The sequence below is a fragment of the Vanellus vanellus genome, assembly GCF_965231255.1.
Source record: "Vanellus vanellus genome assembly, chromosome: 25".
Classification (NCBI taxonomy): domain Eukaryota; kingdom Metazoa; phylum Chordata; class Aves; order Charadriiformes; family Charadriidae; genus Vanellus; species Vanellus vanellus.
Genome location: NC_138930.1, coordinates 947,231 through 961,429, shown reverse-complemented (window position 1 = coordinate 961,429; position 14,199 = coordinate 947,231). Strand labels below are relative to the sequence as shown.

Below are 14,199 nucleotides of genomic sequence, written 5' to 3'. Positions count from 1 at the left end.
AATGGAGATCAGTGACAGCTGTGCCGAGCAATAGATGTGTCCCTGAAGGAGTCTCAGATCTGTAATAAGCACCTTTGTTTTCGCCTCTCAGAAGATGCCTTTCACAATGATTTAGAATGGAGCAGGAATGTAAAGTGTAGGCCTGCGAAGGGCAAATCCACTACTGGCTGCTTCAAAGATGCAGGATGCTACAGAGGAAAATGGAACTAACCACACGGGGTCACTGATTACAGCTCCAGCCTCTCTCCAGCCAAAACAGGATCAGAATAAAACTGACAACAATGCTACACTACAGCCCCACAATCATGTTTTTATTCTCCACACAATGATTTAGAGATGGCCAGCAGACGGACTCTGAAAACACATAGGTGGTGCGTAGATACCGGGCAGGCACACCCTCTGCGCCTTCGGCTTAATTACCATTTGCCTACATAGTACCCGAATAGGAACCTCGTTATGTGCTCTGGCTCTGTCCCTCCACATCTTTCCCTGCTCAAATTCTAAATACCTATTACAGCAAAATCAAACTCTTATCAAAATTATTTTCATGGCCGGACCTACGGCTTGAGGTCCCCTCTTTGATCAAAATCACTCAACATTAAAAAAAAATCATCCCCTCCTGGAAGGTAAGGAAACTCCAAAATTGCAAAACCCATCTGTCCAATGAAGAGCAGAGCCTAAAGAGTGATCACGTTAATCACCTCAGATACAGAAAGGCCAATGAACGTGTCAGTCGAAGCGCTGAGCCAGGGCACGTCAGCAGACCGAACTAGTCGGGCTCACCTGGCTTCGGCACGAAGCAAGGAACAACTCTGCGGAGGGAGCTGAAGTGCCAGAGGACGTTACCAGCGCGTGCCCAGACCTGCCAGCCTGCGCAGCAGCAGGGAAGACACGCTCCCACGAACCAAACCAACCAGCTCTCCCATCACCCAAGGGGCAGCAACGGCCAGATTCAGCCGTCACTGCTCTTCCCACTGAGGAACGCAGCAAAGGCTTTCATCTCCGCAACAGCTAAACAAGCAGAAAGTACCTAAAGGAGGCATGAAAGGATACAAATGATATGAAATTAGGGCACATCCAAAGTGCTGTGTTCACATGACAGCGTTACTAAAAATATATATATATTATGTCTTTAAAAATCTTTTGCACGTGTTCAGGACAGAGCTGCCAGCATCTGGGGTGACATTTCTCCAGGAAACCTCACCCGCTCCGCACCGAGAAACGCTGCCCCTCGCACGGGGGAGCACCAGGACCACACCACTCCCTCAAGCGAGGGATGTCAGAGCAGCAGCCGGACCTGAGCTCCAGGCAACGTGCAGCAAACCCGTCTGTCCCTGCTGCTTGATACAGAAATCCCTTCTGCCCAGCTCTTCTCCTTGAGTGTCGGTTTCGTCCCCTTATCTACAGGGGATTTGCTAACCAAAAGAAAGCAGCCATCACTCCAAAGACATTCCCAATCTTCATGGCAAAGGTCAGGTCCCGTGGGGACTCCCTGGCCTGCAGGGAACCTCCTCAGGTTCTCCGATCAAAGGCACTACCAGTTGTGGGTGGAAGTGGGACTTAAGGACAGAGGTCTCCACTGCCCATCCTTTCCAAGGGCGGACCCTCCCTTCAAGGCTAAAAGGTGCCACAAACAGGAGCACTTTGCAAGCAGTTTTCCCCATTTTAGCAGCAGATCCACCTAACAATGACCTTCTAACACATTCACGTTTGGTCCTACACGATAAGAACCCAAATATCAACACAATGGGCCACACAGAAACCTCCCAGTTTGCTGGGCTGACAGTGAGACATCGCTTGAGTACCAGCACATGGACTGAAACTCCAGTACCCTTCACAAAGAGATTATTTCTGAGCCGGGGCTGTCTTGGTTTAAGAATCACAGTTCGCAGGGGTTTGGGTCCTCCTTTTCCAATCTTCAGATGCTCCGAGACAGATCACCCGTCACACCAGCAGTTAAGGCTCTGCGACGCACACGGCAGCGCTCTGGCTCTGCCTCAGGTGATCTCAGACAGAGCCAGCAGCTCCAAATGCAGCAGCTCGGGAGATGTCACACGTCTCTCTGGTGAACACCCCATCGGAGCCGGGCAGGACAGCATGAACGCTCACAGCCCCACGGGCTACACAACCGATTGCGCTCCTGGAGAAATGCTCCTTTGGGCTAAGAGGCACCTTTCATTTGTAAACATGTCTTTGCCCTGTAAACTTGTGTAATGACCTGTATTATCACGTGTAACTGCTCACCCTGTAACTACAAGAAAAATTGACACATTTAACTCATTCCCAAAGCGATTCTGTCTGAACTAACACAACCCCATCCGCACCCACCACTCGTGTAACAGACCAGAGCTCTCCCAGCCCCCACCAGATCAGAGTTGATTACAGAGACACCTCCTAAAGAAGAAACCTGATGCTGCATGACGGAAAGAGGATCAGCCCACAAACAGAACCCTCTTGTCTGACACGGTCAGCAGAGATGGATACGAGCACTGCGAGAACACTGACGGGCCAGCAGACACGGCCACAGCACTCGAGTCCAGAGCGGTACGATTCCAAACGCTGCACATTCGTCCAGGAGTTATGTTTTCCTCAGCATCTCTGTGCGCAGTTAACGGCGCCCAAGGCAGCATCCTCCACCTTGCCCCAAAAACGTGCGTGAAGAAAACAGGTTTGGTCCCCTTTTCCCCGCCCCAGCTACGGAAGTGTTTGCACTGTTAATTATTAGTCATTATAAGCAATTATAAAAAATAAAGGTGATTCCACTGGACTTGCACCCCTTTGGTCAGTCTGCGCGGTCGGTGGCACTGGTCCCAAATCACCTGGAAAACAGAAGACACCCAGCGTCAGAGCGAGCACGTACAAGGGGACAGATCACGACCAACCTCAAAGCAGCTGCGGGAGCCGGGAGGTCAGAGAGCGAGCTGCGCCGAGGCCACCTTCCTCCTCAGCTTTAAAAAAACACCCTCCAGAGAAATCAAACTCGCGTGATCCACGGGCTGGAAGCACATGGCAGCGAAAGCAGGAATGGATGCCCCAACAGCACCATGATTTCTAGCTGCGATGTGCCTTGGGAGAAATTCCTAAACTGGGAAAACCGGGAGTTTTTGTTTCCCTGTCTGTGGCGGGGAGGCTCAGGCTGGGCAGGAGGGCTCTCGCTCCCTCCCACGGGCCTGCGCGACACTCGCACAAAGTGGTGCTCCAAGCAACCCGGGGTACGCCCCCCGCAGCGCGCTCGGTCAGAAAACGAAGAAAAAGGCGAGATAAAGTCTGCGTGCCAACGCAGAGAGACCACACGCAGAAGTTTAATTTATGCAGATCTGGTTAAAGGATCTGTGCCAAAGCTCCCACGGCTTTAGAAAAGGAGCGTTGGCCCCTCGCGAGGGAGAGAGAAACATACAAAACACCCGCTTACCGCCTCAGATTCCTCGTTTCGAACACCGTGTCCTCATCGCTGTCGAACGAGGCCATCTCTACGTTCTCATCGTAGTTTGACAGAAGGCCGTACTTCTTCCGCTGAGGTTTCTTCAACCTGGAATGAGTTCTGCGCTCATTTCGGGGTCCCTCCGACCTAGGGCTGAGGGAGAGCGCGGGGTGAGCACGCTGCCACGCCGCGGGGAGACGGGGCCTTTGGCAGTCAAAGGGCAAAACGAACGGGACCGGGGAACGTTTCATCGCTGCTAATTACCACAGGTAATCAACAGCGGTGTGGATTTACAGCAGCGTTGTACACGCGCTGCCAGAGGAAGCACCTGATGGCGGAAGGGGGGGGTATCCAGGGATAACGAGGCACAACCCGGGGGGGACCGGGGCGAGGAGGGGAACAACCCCCGGGCCCGGGGGAGGGGAAGGGGGACCGGGGCAAGCAGGGGCAGAGCCCCGAGGCCCGGGGGAAGGCCCGGCCCGGCCCGCACTCACCGGAACGCCCGCAGGAGGAAATAGAAGGCGGCCAGGGCCGAGAGGGCGCTCAGCACGTACACCGCCCGCTTCAGCACCGGCAGCCCCGACCCCGCCGGCAGCCCCGATCCCGGCGGTGCCCGCGATGCCGGCGGCGGGCCCGGCCGCGTCCCGTTACCCGCCGCCGCCTCCGTGCCGTTGAGCGGGCTCGGGGCGGCCGAAGGAGGGGGGGAGGCGGCCCGGCCGGCGTGCAGCAGCAGCGGGAGGAGGAGAAGGAGGAGGTAGAGGGGCTCCGGCCGCAGCATGGCCGGCCCGGGCGCCGTGGAGCGGGCAGCGGCGCCTCGGCTGGGCGGGCGGAGGGCGGCGGGACGGGACGGTGCCGCGCGGCGCAGACACCGGCCGGGCCCGGCGGAGCCGCACGCCGCGTTCCGGGGCAGCGCCGTTCCGGGCCATCCCCCGCCCGGCCTCCACCACCCTGCCGGGGGAGTTCTCCCCCAAGGCCGCCACTCTCCCCCCCGACAGCGGCTACAACCGCCTCAGGACCGCCATTTCCCTCTCTGAACCGCCGCCCACCCCCTCACAACAAGACCCCCTTCCTCAGAGCCGCCATTTTCCCCCCTCAGGGTCGTCATTCCCCCCCCCCCCCGCAGCTGCCATAACCACCTCAGGGCCGCCCTTTCTCCCTCAGGGCCACCATTTCCCCCCTCACAGCAGGACTCCCTCCCTCAGGGCCGCCATTTCCCGCTCAGGGCCGCTGTGTCCCCCCGCCACAGCAAGACTCCCTCAGGGCCGCCATTTTCCCCTCAGGGTCATCGTTTTCCCCCTCAGCGCCATCACTTCTCCCTCAGGGCTGCCATTCCACTGCCACGACGGCGATTGCCTGGCCAGAGGTGAACACTGCTTGCAACAGGAGCGTTTTGAGCATTTCTAAACACATCCCTGTTTCCTCCACAGGCGCCCGGGGGTCCGTCAGCCCCGCTGAAGCACAGCTCTACTCCCCCCTGCAAGCTTTATTCTACAGGATGTGAAAAAAAAGAGCATTTTGGCTGGAAATGGGTCACCCCCAGATGTCACGTCAGGCCCACAGGGCCCGAGCAACGAATCATTAATGCAGCACCATAATTAGTGGTGCTAAAATACCCGCACCTCCAACTAGGCCTCTATTTTTGCACCTATTAATTATTTCTGCCTTCGTTGAAGCATCTAGGCATCCTATTTAGGCAGGTCTTCCAAATAATGCTTTGTATTTACAGCTTGAATTTGTTTAAACATCACCCAACATTTTTATCTGCAAAGGTTTCCTCACGCTCTCACGCCTTTCTATTTAATATCATCCACCATTAGCATGCAGAAATCCTCACTGGTGAATTTCTGGATACAGCCCCCAAAAGTGTGTCAGCTGAGTTCTTTTTTTAAACCCCTGCTCACTTAGGTAATTTGAATAAAAGGTTAAAAAAAAAAAAAAGAAAAAGAAAAAGTAGTTTTGGGGAAGTAAGCTGGGATGTGCAAACGCCCCATGGCTCCTGCACAGGGAATCGATGGCTCTTGGCATCAAATGCCCCACTCACACCCAGAATGAATTCCTTTGTGCCTGGGACTCCCCAGCAAGAAAAACATCTCTTAATAAGAGCACAAGTTTCTAAAGTGGTCATTGTCACTAGGCACAATACCCACATAATTTCTTCAAAGACACTTATGCTGTGCGAGCAGGCTTTTTTTTTTTTTTTAAAATAATACACTGCTCTTAAAAGACCATCCTTCAAGTGAGGTGATAACCCAAAGCCAGAAAAGTATCAGTTTTAAAAAAAAAAAGTGGGAGATAAAAGCAGGATAAAGCACTCAACTGTGTTCTTTTAACACAGCAAGGGCAGGCGGGAGTGTAGCAGAGACCATCAGAAACCCTCTCGCTCCTTTCAGATATGGTATTGCTGCCTCCTGCCCCATTCTCTGTGGAGCTGCCAAAAATCCACCCACAGCTGTCAGCCTCCCCAGCAGAATACATCCTCCTTGTTACTGAGCTGCCACATTTTCAGGATTTCATGGGGATCGAGACCTCATTTTTCCACGAGCACCGGGCATGTGCATCAGTTCAGTTGGAGCCCGGTTGCGGAGGGTCTCGGGAAGGCAGCGATCACGCCAGAGCCCCGTGCCAGTCACTGGGGTACAGGGAACAAAGCAATCGACGCCGCTTCCACTCTCACGGTGTAGCCTGGCAAGACATGAGTGTTATCGAAGATGACAGCCTGAAGGGCAAAAGGACTTTTAAAGGATGCTTTGAATTACAGTGTGATGTGTCAGAAAACATCCACCACGACATCAGAGAGTTCTCATAATCCGCAGCACGTGAGAGATGGAGTCATGGACCAGCTGGAGGAATTCAGCCACCAGCGCTCAGCTGACTTCATTACGAGCCAGGGACCAGGTAGCAAGCGAACAAAAAATTCCAAACAAATATTCTACACACACAGAAGAGGAAGAAAAGGGTAGTTTGTCTGGCTAGTTTAAATTTTGATGGTCCATTTTGCAAACAGGACTTAAAACTGGGCAGAAGAAAACACCGATCAGTTAGGAATAGAAAGCTCGATCCCTATGGCATACTCCAACCAACACAAAAACTTGAAAAATCTTCCCAGTAACTTCACAGCTTACAGGAGAGCAGGTAAAGGCTAATAGACCAGAGAAAAATATTTTATCAATACCAGAGTGCAAACTTGAATTCCCCTGCTCTGTGCCTTACCTGCCCTTCTACAGAGCGAGGCAAACCCGGTGTTCAGCCCCGAGCACCACACTGACGTGTGAACGCCGTAGGTCCGGTGCCAGAGCCACAAGTCGGGTGTTTGTTTGGATGCGAGGCACAGCAACCAAAATTACAGCACTTAACAACACAACAATAAAGAACCTTAATTAAACAACACAACCCAAGTGTTTTAACTCCAGCACAGCACAGTCTCTGCAGAATACAACAGACATTGCAAATCAAAGGCAACATCTGCTAATTAGGGAGTCGTTTGGCACCAAGTCTTTTATTAGCCATTCTACTCCACAAAGGAATCAATACAAAAATCACCCTCTGCAATCGGTGGCTTATTCGCCTTTCATCCTGGGCCAGGATCCCACTCGCACCAGGAGGACTTATTTGTTCTGACTACGCAGCTCCTCTTGAGTCACAGGGAAATGTTTCACAGGTTTTTAAAAACTGCCAGCACCGACCAGACTGGGGACACCAGTTCCTGCCCCACTGCCCTTCGGTGCTCCCACCACCCGGCTGGAGCGTCCAGCTGCAGCCCAGCTCAGTACCGCGGCAGCACTGGCCTCAGCCCACTGCTCCTCTCCAAGCACCGAACCATTTCCACCTGATATACTTCCCCTACTAGAAAATTCCAGGACATTAACAAAAAAAAAAAAAAGAAAGAAACCAGAGTTAACTTGCTAATACCCAAATTGTTATTTTTCAGAGGTAAATTAATTATTAACACAAGTGACCCTAAACCCCAAACTGCGAAATTCGCCTCTGACTTCCAAATAACCCCTTCATTGAGATGGGAAACCTGTGGCCGCTTTATCTCAAGCCAAGTACTCAAACACGCAGAAATCCCCAGTCAGACAGGCGGATCTCACATCCCACCTGAAAACTGCAAGGTGTAAAACTCTGGGAACTCCTGTGAGGAGCAGGAACATCACACCTTTAACTTTCATCAGCAAAACAGTTTTAATTAATGTGTACAGGAGCAAATAATTTGTTATCCCAGCTCAAAAAAGCTGTTAGTGTGTATTAGACTATTGATATTTGTTACCAACTGGCCAAAGCAGCCTCTGTTCTGCCCAAATACTGACCCCGGGTTGATGCCATCTCCCATCTGACACAGCCTTTCAGCTGGAGCTGCATCACTACTCAAGTTTGGCAGATGCACAAACTCGATGTTTTTAGGCCACTTAATTCAAGGTTACAATGATGCAATTCAATTTCTTCCCAAACTTGCCCTCAGAGACAGACAACCCTCTGCCTACCTCCCCAACCAGAACACGCGTTTATCCTTTTCACCGGGCTACACACCAGAGAACCAGATTTCTATTGAACGCCTCGGCCACAGGCTACTATTCTTATGTTTCCCCACAAAAGTACTAGAGAGATTCATTTTTTTATCCACATTCCATTATTTTATTCTAGCTTATTGACTTATTTCCTCATTCAATTGACCTTATGTAAAAATCAGTAACACCACTGCTCAAAGTTCTTCATCTCCACCACTCCAGGCAATGGCTGTCCTTCTTGGTCTTCTCGGATGCATTTTATTGCTGAAATACAATTAAGAGAGCAAGTTTAGAGGCAGAGAAAGTCTATGGAAGCTTTCACCTAGAAACTCAGGTCAGACTTCCCCGCATAGAGCGGCTCCGCGGAATGGCCGAACCTTCAGCTGGGGGAAGGCTACGGGGCGAGCGCCGGACTGAAGAGGGACGGTACCTGGTTGGCAAACTCGCGTCCTGGCCCTGCTTCGGTGGAACCAACGCTCTCCTTCCTCAGAGCCCCCACTCAGCTGCCAGGTCCAGTGTCCGTCTTCTCTTCAGCCTGCCAAAGCAAAGACGCATTAATAAAAATATCGAAAAGAGCCTTTCCATCACCCCCCCCGCCTCCCCCAACACGAGTCACATCGGATACGAGGGTTTCACAAGCCATTCGCTGAACCCATCACAGCACAGAAGCACAGTCTGGGAAAACTGTTCCAGGGCTGGCTGATGCCTTTGATATGCCAGCCATCATTTCACCCCCAAGCAGAGAGTTAACCACTTTGACATGGCTGCTTAGGAAGTGTGGGCTATGGGAAAAAGTTAATGGCAACAAGTAGGATGGCAAAGAAAGCTACAATTAAAGTGAGCAACTTAATGAAGTCTAGGAAGATTCTCAATAGATGAACACATATCGAGTCAGGGAATTCGTTTCCCATCTTGCTTCCATACCTACTAGCAAGACATGACTGCATGCCCAACTCTGATCTGTGGAACTGAAGTTGTGCCACAAGCCAAAGGTTGCATACGGCATGGGTTAAAATTTTTCCATCAGTTGACCAAAATTGTCAAAGGAATATTTCACAGGTACATTAGACTTTCAAATGAGCTCTCAACAAGAGGAAGGATGCGGACATGAGCAAAAGGAGTTACCTCGAATTACAGGACTATTTCCACATATGAACTAGCCAAGAGAGCAGCTTTCGTCTCAGAGGTTTCTGTTGGAGGCACAACACTTCTTTTCTCCAAGGACACTGCAGTTTCCATATGCTAGCAAAGAATTCTTAGAACTTGTAAGGCAATGACAAAGCTAGCTAATTACGGCAATTTACCTACCATTGAACACCCCTGTCAAGCTAGTAACTAGTCCAGTTACTAAAGGACCGGTTCTGCACTCAGCTTTGCAATGTAGGCTATTTCAGTATTTGAAGGAAACATCGATTATCCTACCTAACGCCAGCGTTCCCTCGACTTCCGCTGACTTCGGCTTTCGGTACTACAACATCCTAAAGCATATACTTTCAGTCCTCTGCCTCTAGACAAGTTTGACTATTCTTATGTGAAAGTATGTTGACAAATTTCACATGTCAAGACCGATTAGGATTAAATTCTAGCACCTGGTCAATAAATCTGGCTTGCTCTTACACCATCACTAGTCTTCTCCTCTCCTCTGGCATCCTCTATCACTTAGACTGTTCTTCATCTTCCAGGATTGTGTTGTGCAATGAAATGTAAATGTCAGGAGCAGAGTTCATTTCAGACGGTCTTTTAATAGGCTTCGTAAAGCCAAAGAAAACTGTATACAAGAATCCTTTACCACTTCAAATACAATATCAATGGAATATGCATATTTCTTCCAGTAAAAAAGGACAATATAAATAAACATTTTCAAGAACCTCTTTTATGGTAAGTTTGCAAGTCTATTTCTGGGTAATTTACATCATTACAACAGTAAAAATACCGTTATGCAGGTTGAACATACAAGCAAGTTTCTCTTTAGATATATCAAGGTGGTTTGCCTTCCAATTTGTACCCAGGCTGCATTCCTACCTTGCTACACTAAAGGAATGTTACAAAAGACGAAGGTAATGCACTTAAAAAAAAAAGTCCACAGCTTGTTCAGCTTCCAGTGAACATTGAATTAAAGGTCCTTTCTATCTCAAAAGAAACTGAATTGGGGCCCCAACTTCACAACTTAAAAAAACACCTTGGCTCATCATGAAGGATAAAATAAAATCTGAAGTGCTTTCAAAAAAGATTAAAAACACTTGAAAGCAGAGCTTTCTTAAAGAAAAGTCTAATTAGACAATCTTGTATCAGAAGCTGTCAGGCTGTGTTTGACAAGATTAGAACTGATAATACTACAAAAGTGAAAATACAAGTAGATGTACTACACAATAACGATTTCAGCGAAGCTCCAAAAATCTTTATAAATACAGCCATTGGAAGGACGATCTTGAGTCAGGAAGGATTTTTACTCGTTGTGTGTAGCTGAGGACAAGAAGCAGGCACAATTGTAAAGGCACTGAAGCATAGACAAGTTCCAGCATTTTACTCCCTTGCATTATTTCAGAAGCTAGTGCTAGTTTGCTACAGCGTAAGAGAACTCCCCCACCCTTGATTAAAGTTTGTTAGGGCATCCGAGTTTTGTCTTAGTCTCAAGCTCGAGGAACGTATTTTAAAAACTTGCTTTGCCTTAGATCCAAGCAACTCCTACACATGCATTACAAATTAGAAATTTAAACGGCACAACCACGTCCAAAGCCTGACAGATTGGTTCTTACGGGCAAGAGCAGAAATAGTGGTACAGTCCAACTGAGCCTTACAGTATTTCCAGACTCGAGCACAGGGTCAGAAGGTTTAGAGAGTGCCTACAGCATACGTACTCGTCATTCCCGTTTGAACCAGGACTTACCGTAACTGTCATAGCTGTCTCTGTAGGATCCTCCTGAAGACCTGTCACCATAGCCACCTTGACTCCTGCTGTTAGAAACGTTCGTGTGCTTTATATTTGCTCAACTGCTTCCGGAGCCTATCGACATTCATGTCGAACAGGCAACGGGTTTAAAGAGCTTTCCACGAGTGGTCACGATGCCTTTACCTGCTATTATAGTAGTCTCTGGAGCCATTGTATCCTCCACTTCTGGAATCAAATCTGCTTCCGCCATAGCCTCTGTCTCCACCGCCTTGAAGAGACACCGCATCATGTGAGGTTTTTTAAGCATCCTCACAAACGCCATTACCGCTGCCGGCGTCGCTAGTCATGCGCGTGCACTCACCTCTGGAGAAGCCACGGCCCCGACCTCTGCCACCACGGAAAAAGCCTCTGCCCCCAGAAGAGCCCCCTCTGTAGCCACGAGATCTGTTCTCTGATGATTTTCCAGCCTGATCAACTCTGATCTGACGTCCATCTACAGACTACCAAGCAGAAAAATATAAACCAGCTTGATTAAACAGCAAAGCACATACATGACGGGTCACACACCTTCACTGTCAACTAAGCAGTACCTGAACTTACTAGTTCTTATACAAGTTTTATTTAATGTCACAACTAAGCCAACTACACAGTAAATTGATATTCAAACAGTATATACAGGCACTCCTATAAAGCATCACTATTCTCTATTCATGTATAAGTCATGAAACTTTATCAGTTTGTGCTATTTATTTGTAACATTTCATGTTTTAAGACACCAGTATTTATCTGGTTTTCCAAGTGGCATTAAACAGAAACATTATTCAAATTTCTCTTGCTACATTTAAAGGAAACAATGCAAGCTGCTCGAAAGCCTCCTCACCTTTCCATTCATGGCCATCATTGCATCTTTAGCATCATCTATGTTTTCAAAAGTAACAAAGCCAAAACCTCTGGATCTCTGAGTCTCTCTGTCTTTCACCACAACAACTACAAAGAGGGGGAAAAAAAAAAAGCTTCAGCACCTGTGCAACCTAAGGAACTTACGAAAGTCATCACAGATGGGCACTGCAACCTTACCTTCGGAAATCTGTCCGTATTTAGAGAAGACCTGTTCCAATGACTGCTCATTGGTGTCAAAACTCAGTCCGCCGACAAAGAGCTTTCCCTCGTCTGATGCCATTCTGACCTGCAAAGGCAACACAGCCGCCGTCAGTACCCCACGATAAACCCTCTCACCGCGCCTGGAACTTTAATCTGGTTATAACGCCACCGGTAAGCACACATTCCCGCACGACCCTCGCTCCGGCGGGCCGGTGCGGAGTCCCACAGCCGAACCCCCCCAGGCCGCACCGCCCGCCCGGGGGACGCGGGGCCGCCGCCGCGCAGCGAAGCCTGCGGCCGGCCCCGAGCCAACGCGCATGCGCGCCCCGACCCCCGCCCGGCCGCCGGACCCCCGCCCCTCCCCGGCGGCCCGCCCCCCTCGGCGCAGGCGCGGTCCGACGCCCCTCCTCCCGCCCGCCGCCATTTTGCACGAGGGAAGCTCGTCGCCATTTTGTTTCCGAAGGCGCCTTTCACCCCTCCCCTGGACCCTTTCCCTCCTCCTCCCCCCTCCCACGGCAGTCAGCCGGGACGGCTACGCCAGGCCCCCCCCTGCAGCGCCGAGCACATCCGTGCCGGGGAACGGGCGCCCCGCTCCAGCCTCCCCCCAGGTAGCGAGCCCTCCGGTTCCTAAGACGCGTTTCTTTCAGCTCTGGCGCCCGGGCCCAACCCGGCCGCAGCCCTCCCTCCCCCGCCCCGCAGCAGGCGCCTTACCGGTGCCCTGGAGGTGCGGGATCCACACTGCACTTCAAAGCTCCAGCGCGATGTACGCTGAGGCTGGCGGGGCGGTGGCTTATAAACGGCCGCGCCTTGCCCCGCCCACCTGATGAATATGCAGATTAACTCCACTGCAAGGCGGGGCGAATGACGCCACCAAAGCGCTGCCGCCGCCGCACCACTCGATTGGGCTGCATCTAGTTAATATTCATGAGACCCGCCGGGGGGGCGAGGGGAGGAGGGAGTGAAAACAAAACCGCTGCATTCCCCCCCGCCCCCCTCCCACCTGGGGGCGTGGCGCGGAGGGAGGCGCCGATTGGTTCGGAGCGCGGAGACCGTTGGCCGAGAGAGCCCCTGTGAGAAGAAAGGAAGTGGAGGCAGCTGATTGGCTAGAGCCCGCCTCGGCCCCGCCCTCCCCGACGGCCGGCACGCCGAAGGGGGCGTGGCCGCGTTGCCCCATTTTCGCGCCCTTCTCGGCAATGCGGCGGCGGCTGCAGACAAAGGCGCCGCCTGAGGGGACAGCCGCCATCTTGGGCGGCGAGCGCGGCCCACCGCCGGCCCTGAGCTCGGCCTTCCGCCTCCTCCCGGCCTGTCCCTCCCGCCATACGTCGCCCGCACCGGGCTGGCTTGCTCTGCCGCCTCCCAGCTGCGGCCTGCCCACGCCTCGGGGTCCCGCCGCCTCCTTTCCCCCCTTCTCTGAGGGGAGCGGCCTGTCCCCGCCGCTCCCTAGGCCTCGCTACCAGAGCGTGGCTCCGTGGCACGGCGGTAGGTTCCCTCGTCCCTGGCAGGCCCAGGGTCGCGTCTTTGTCACCCCCCGTGGCGCCCACGGCAAACAGGCCGCCCCCAGATCCGCCCGGGGAGGCCGCCCTCCTCCCTGCCCCGCGGCGTGAGGCCGTGATGCCGCCTTCCCCCTCTCCTGTGGCAGCCCAGGGTGAATAATCCCCGCAGCCAGGCAGCCTCCTCCTTTGAAGTGCTGCGCTGGTGCCTCCACACCCCCGCACATGCTTGGGAGAGCACAGCACAATGGATGTCAAAAGCAGCCCCATCGCTGGTTCCAAAGCATAAATGGTTTTGTTCAAACAATAATAATAAAAGGACTTTGCTGAGACCGTTTTCCATTGAAATGTTTAAAAGCCCACCCTGGGGTTTTTCTAAGGTAAGAATGTCTCCAGCATTAGAAACTTCCCTATTGAAAGAGCAAACTCTCTGGTAAAGATAAACGCGTGTCTCTTCGCAAGGGACTGCATTGCTTTAAAAAAAGCCCTAAAAATAAAATTGTCCAGTTCTCCATGCAATAACTACAATCTCATCTAGAAAATGCGGAACGGTACTTTAAAACGTCTGAGAGGAAGACACACAGGAGGAAAACAGCGGCGTGGGGAGAAGAGCTGGAAAGAAAAAGTGGAAGAAACCGGCACGAGGACTGAGGACGGGTCTCTGGAGGTCACCTCGGCTGTCCCAGCCTGGCGGCAGGACGGGCCATCAGAACGGGGATGACGCTGCCAAAGGATTCGGTAATTCTCTGTGCAGTTTGCAGCAGGAGGAGCGTGTCACACACTCCGGCCTCC

The 14,199-nt window shown here is 51.7% G+C and overlaps 2 protein-coding genes across 7 annotated transcripts; both read right to left on the bottom strand.

Annotated features, from left to right (window-relative positions):
• Positions 1-3,408: 3,408 nt before the first annotated feature.
• Positions 3,409-4,199, bottom strand: FAM174C (family with sequence similarity 174 member C; the record flags this gene model as incomplete). Its single annotated transcript, XM_082495446.1, has 2 exons — positions 3,409-3,574; positions 3,916-4,199. 2 exons carry the CDS (start codon positions 4,197-4,199, stop codon positions 3,409-3,411), a joined length of 450 nt encoding a protein of 149 aa, XP_082351572.1.
• Positions 4,200-7,584: 3,385 nt separating this feature from the next.
• On the bottom strand, positions 7,585-12,670 carry CIRBP (cold inducible RNA binding protein). 6 transcript variants are annotated; one of them, XM_082495289.1, is made up of 8 exons: positions 12,629-12,670; positions 11,894-12,002; positions 11,697-11,803; positions 11,178-11,316; positions 11,000-11,084; positions 10,814-10,881; positions 8,357-10,389; positions 7,585-8,190 (listed from the first exon to the last, which is right to left on the bottom strand). In XM_082495289.1, exons 2-7 carry the CDS (start codon positions 11,994-11,996, stop codon positions 10,373-10,375), a joined length of 519 nt encoding a protein of 172 aa, XP_082351415.1. In that variant the 5' UTR covers positions 11,997-12,002; positions 12,629-12,670; the 3' UTR covers positions 7,585-8,190; positions 8,357-10,372. The 6 variants fall into 6 exon arrangements, with proteins under 6 accessions (XP_082351415.1, XP_082351417.1, XP_082351416.1 ...); XM_082495291.1 differs by having other exon boundaries at positions 8,357-8,461; XM_082495290.1 differs by having other exon boundaries at positions 10,814-10,878.
• Between the last annotated feature and the right edge of the window lie 1,529 nt (positions 12,671-14,199).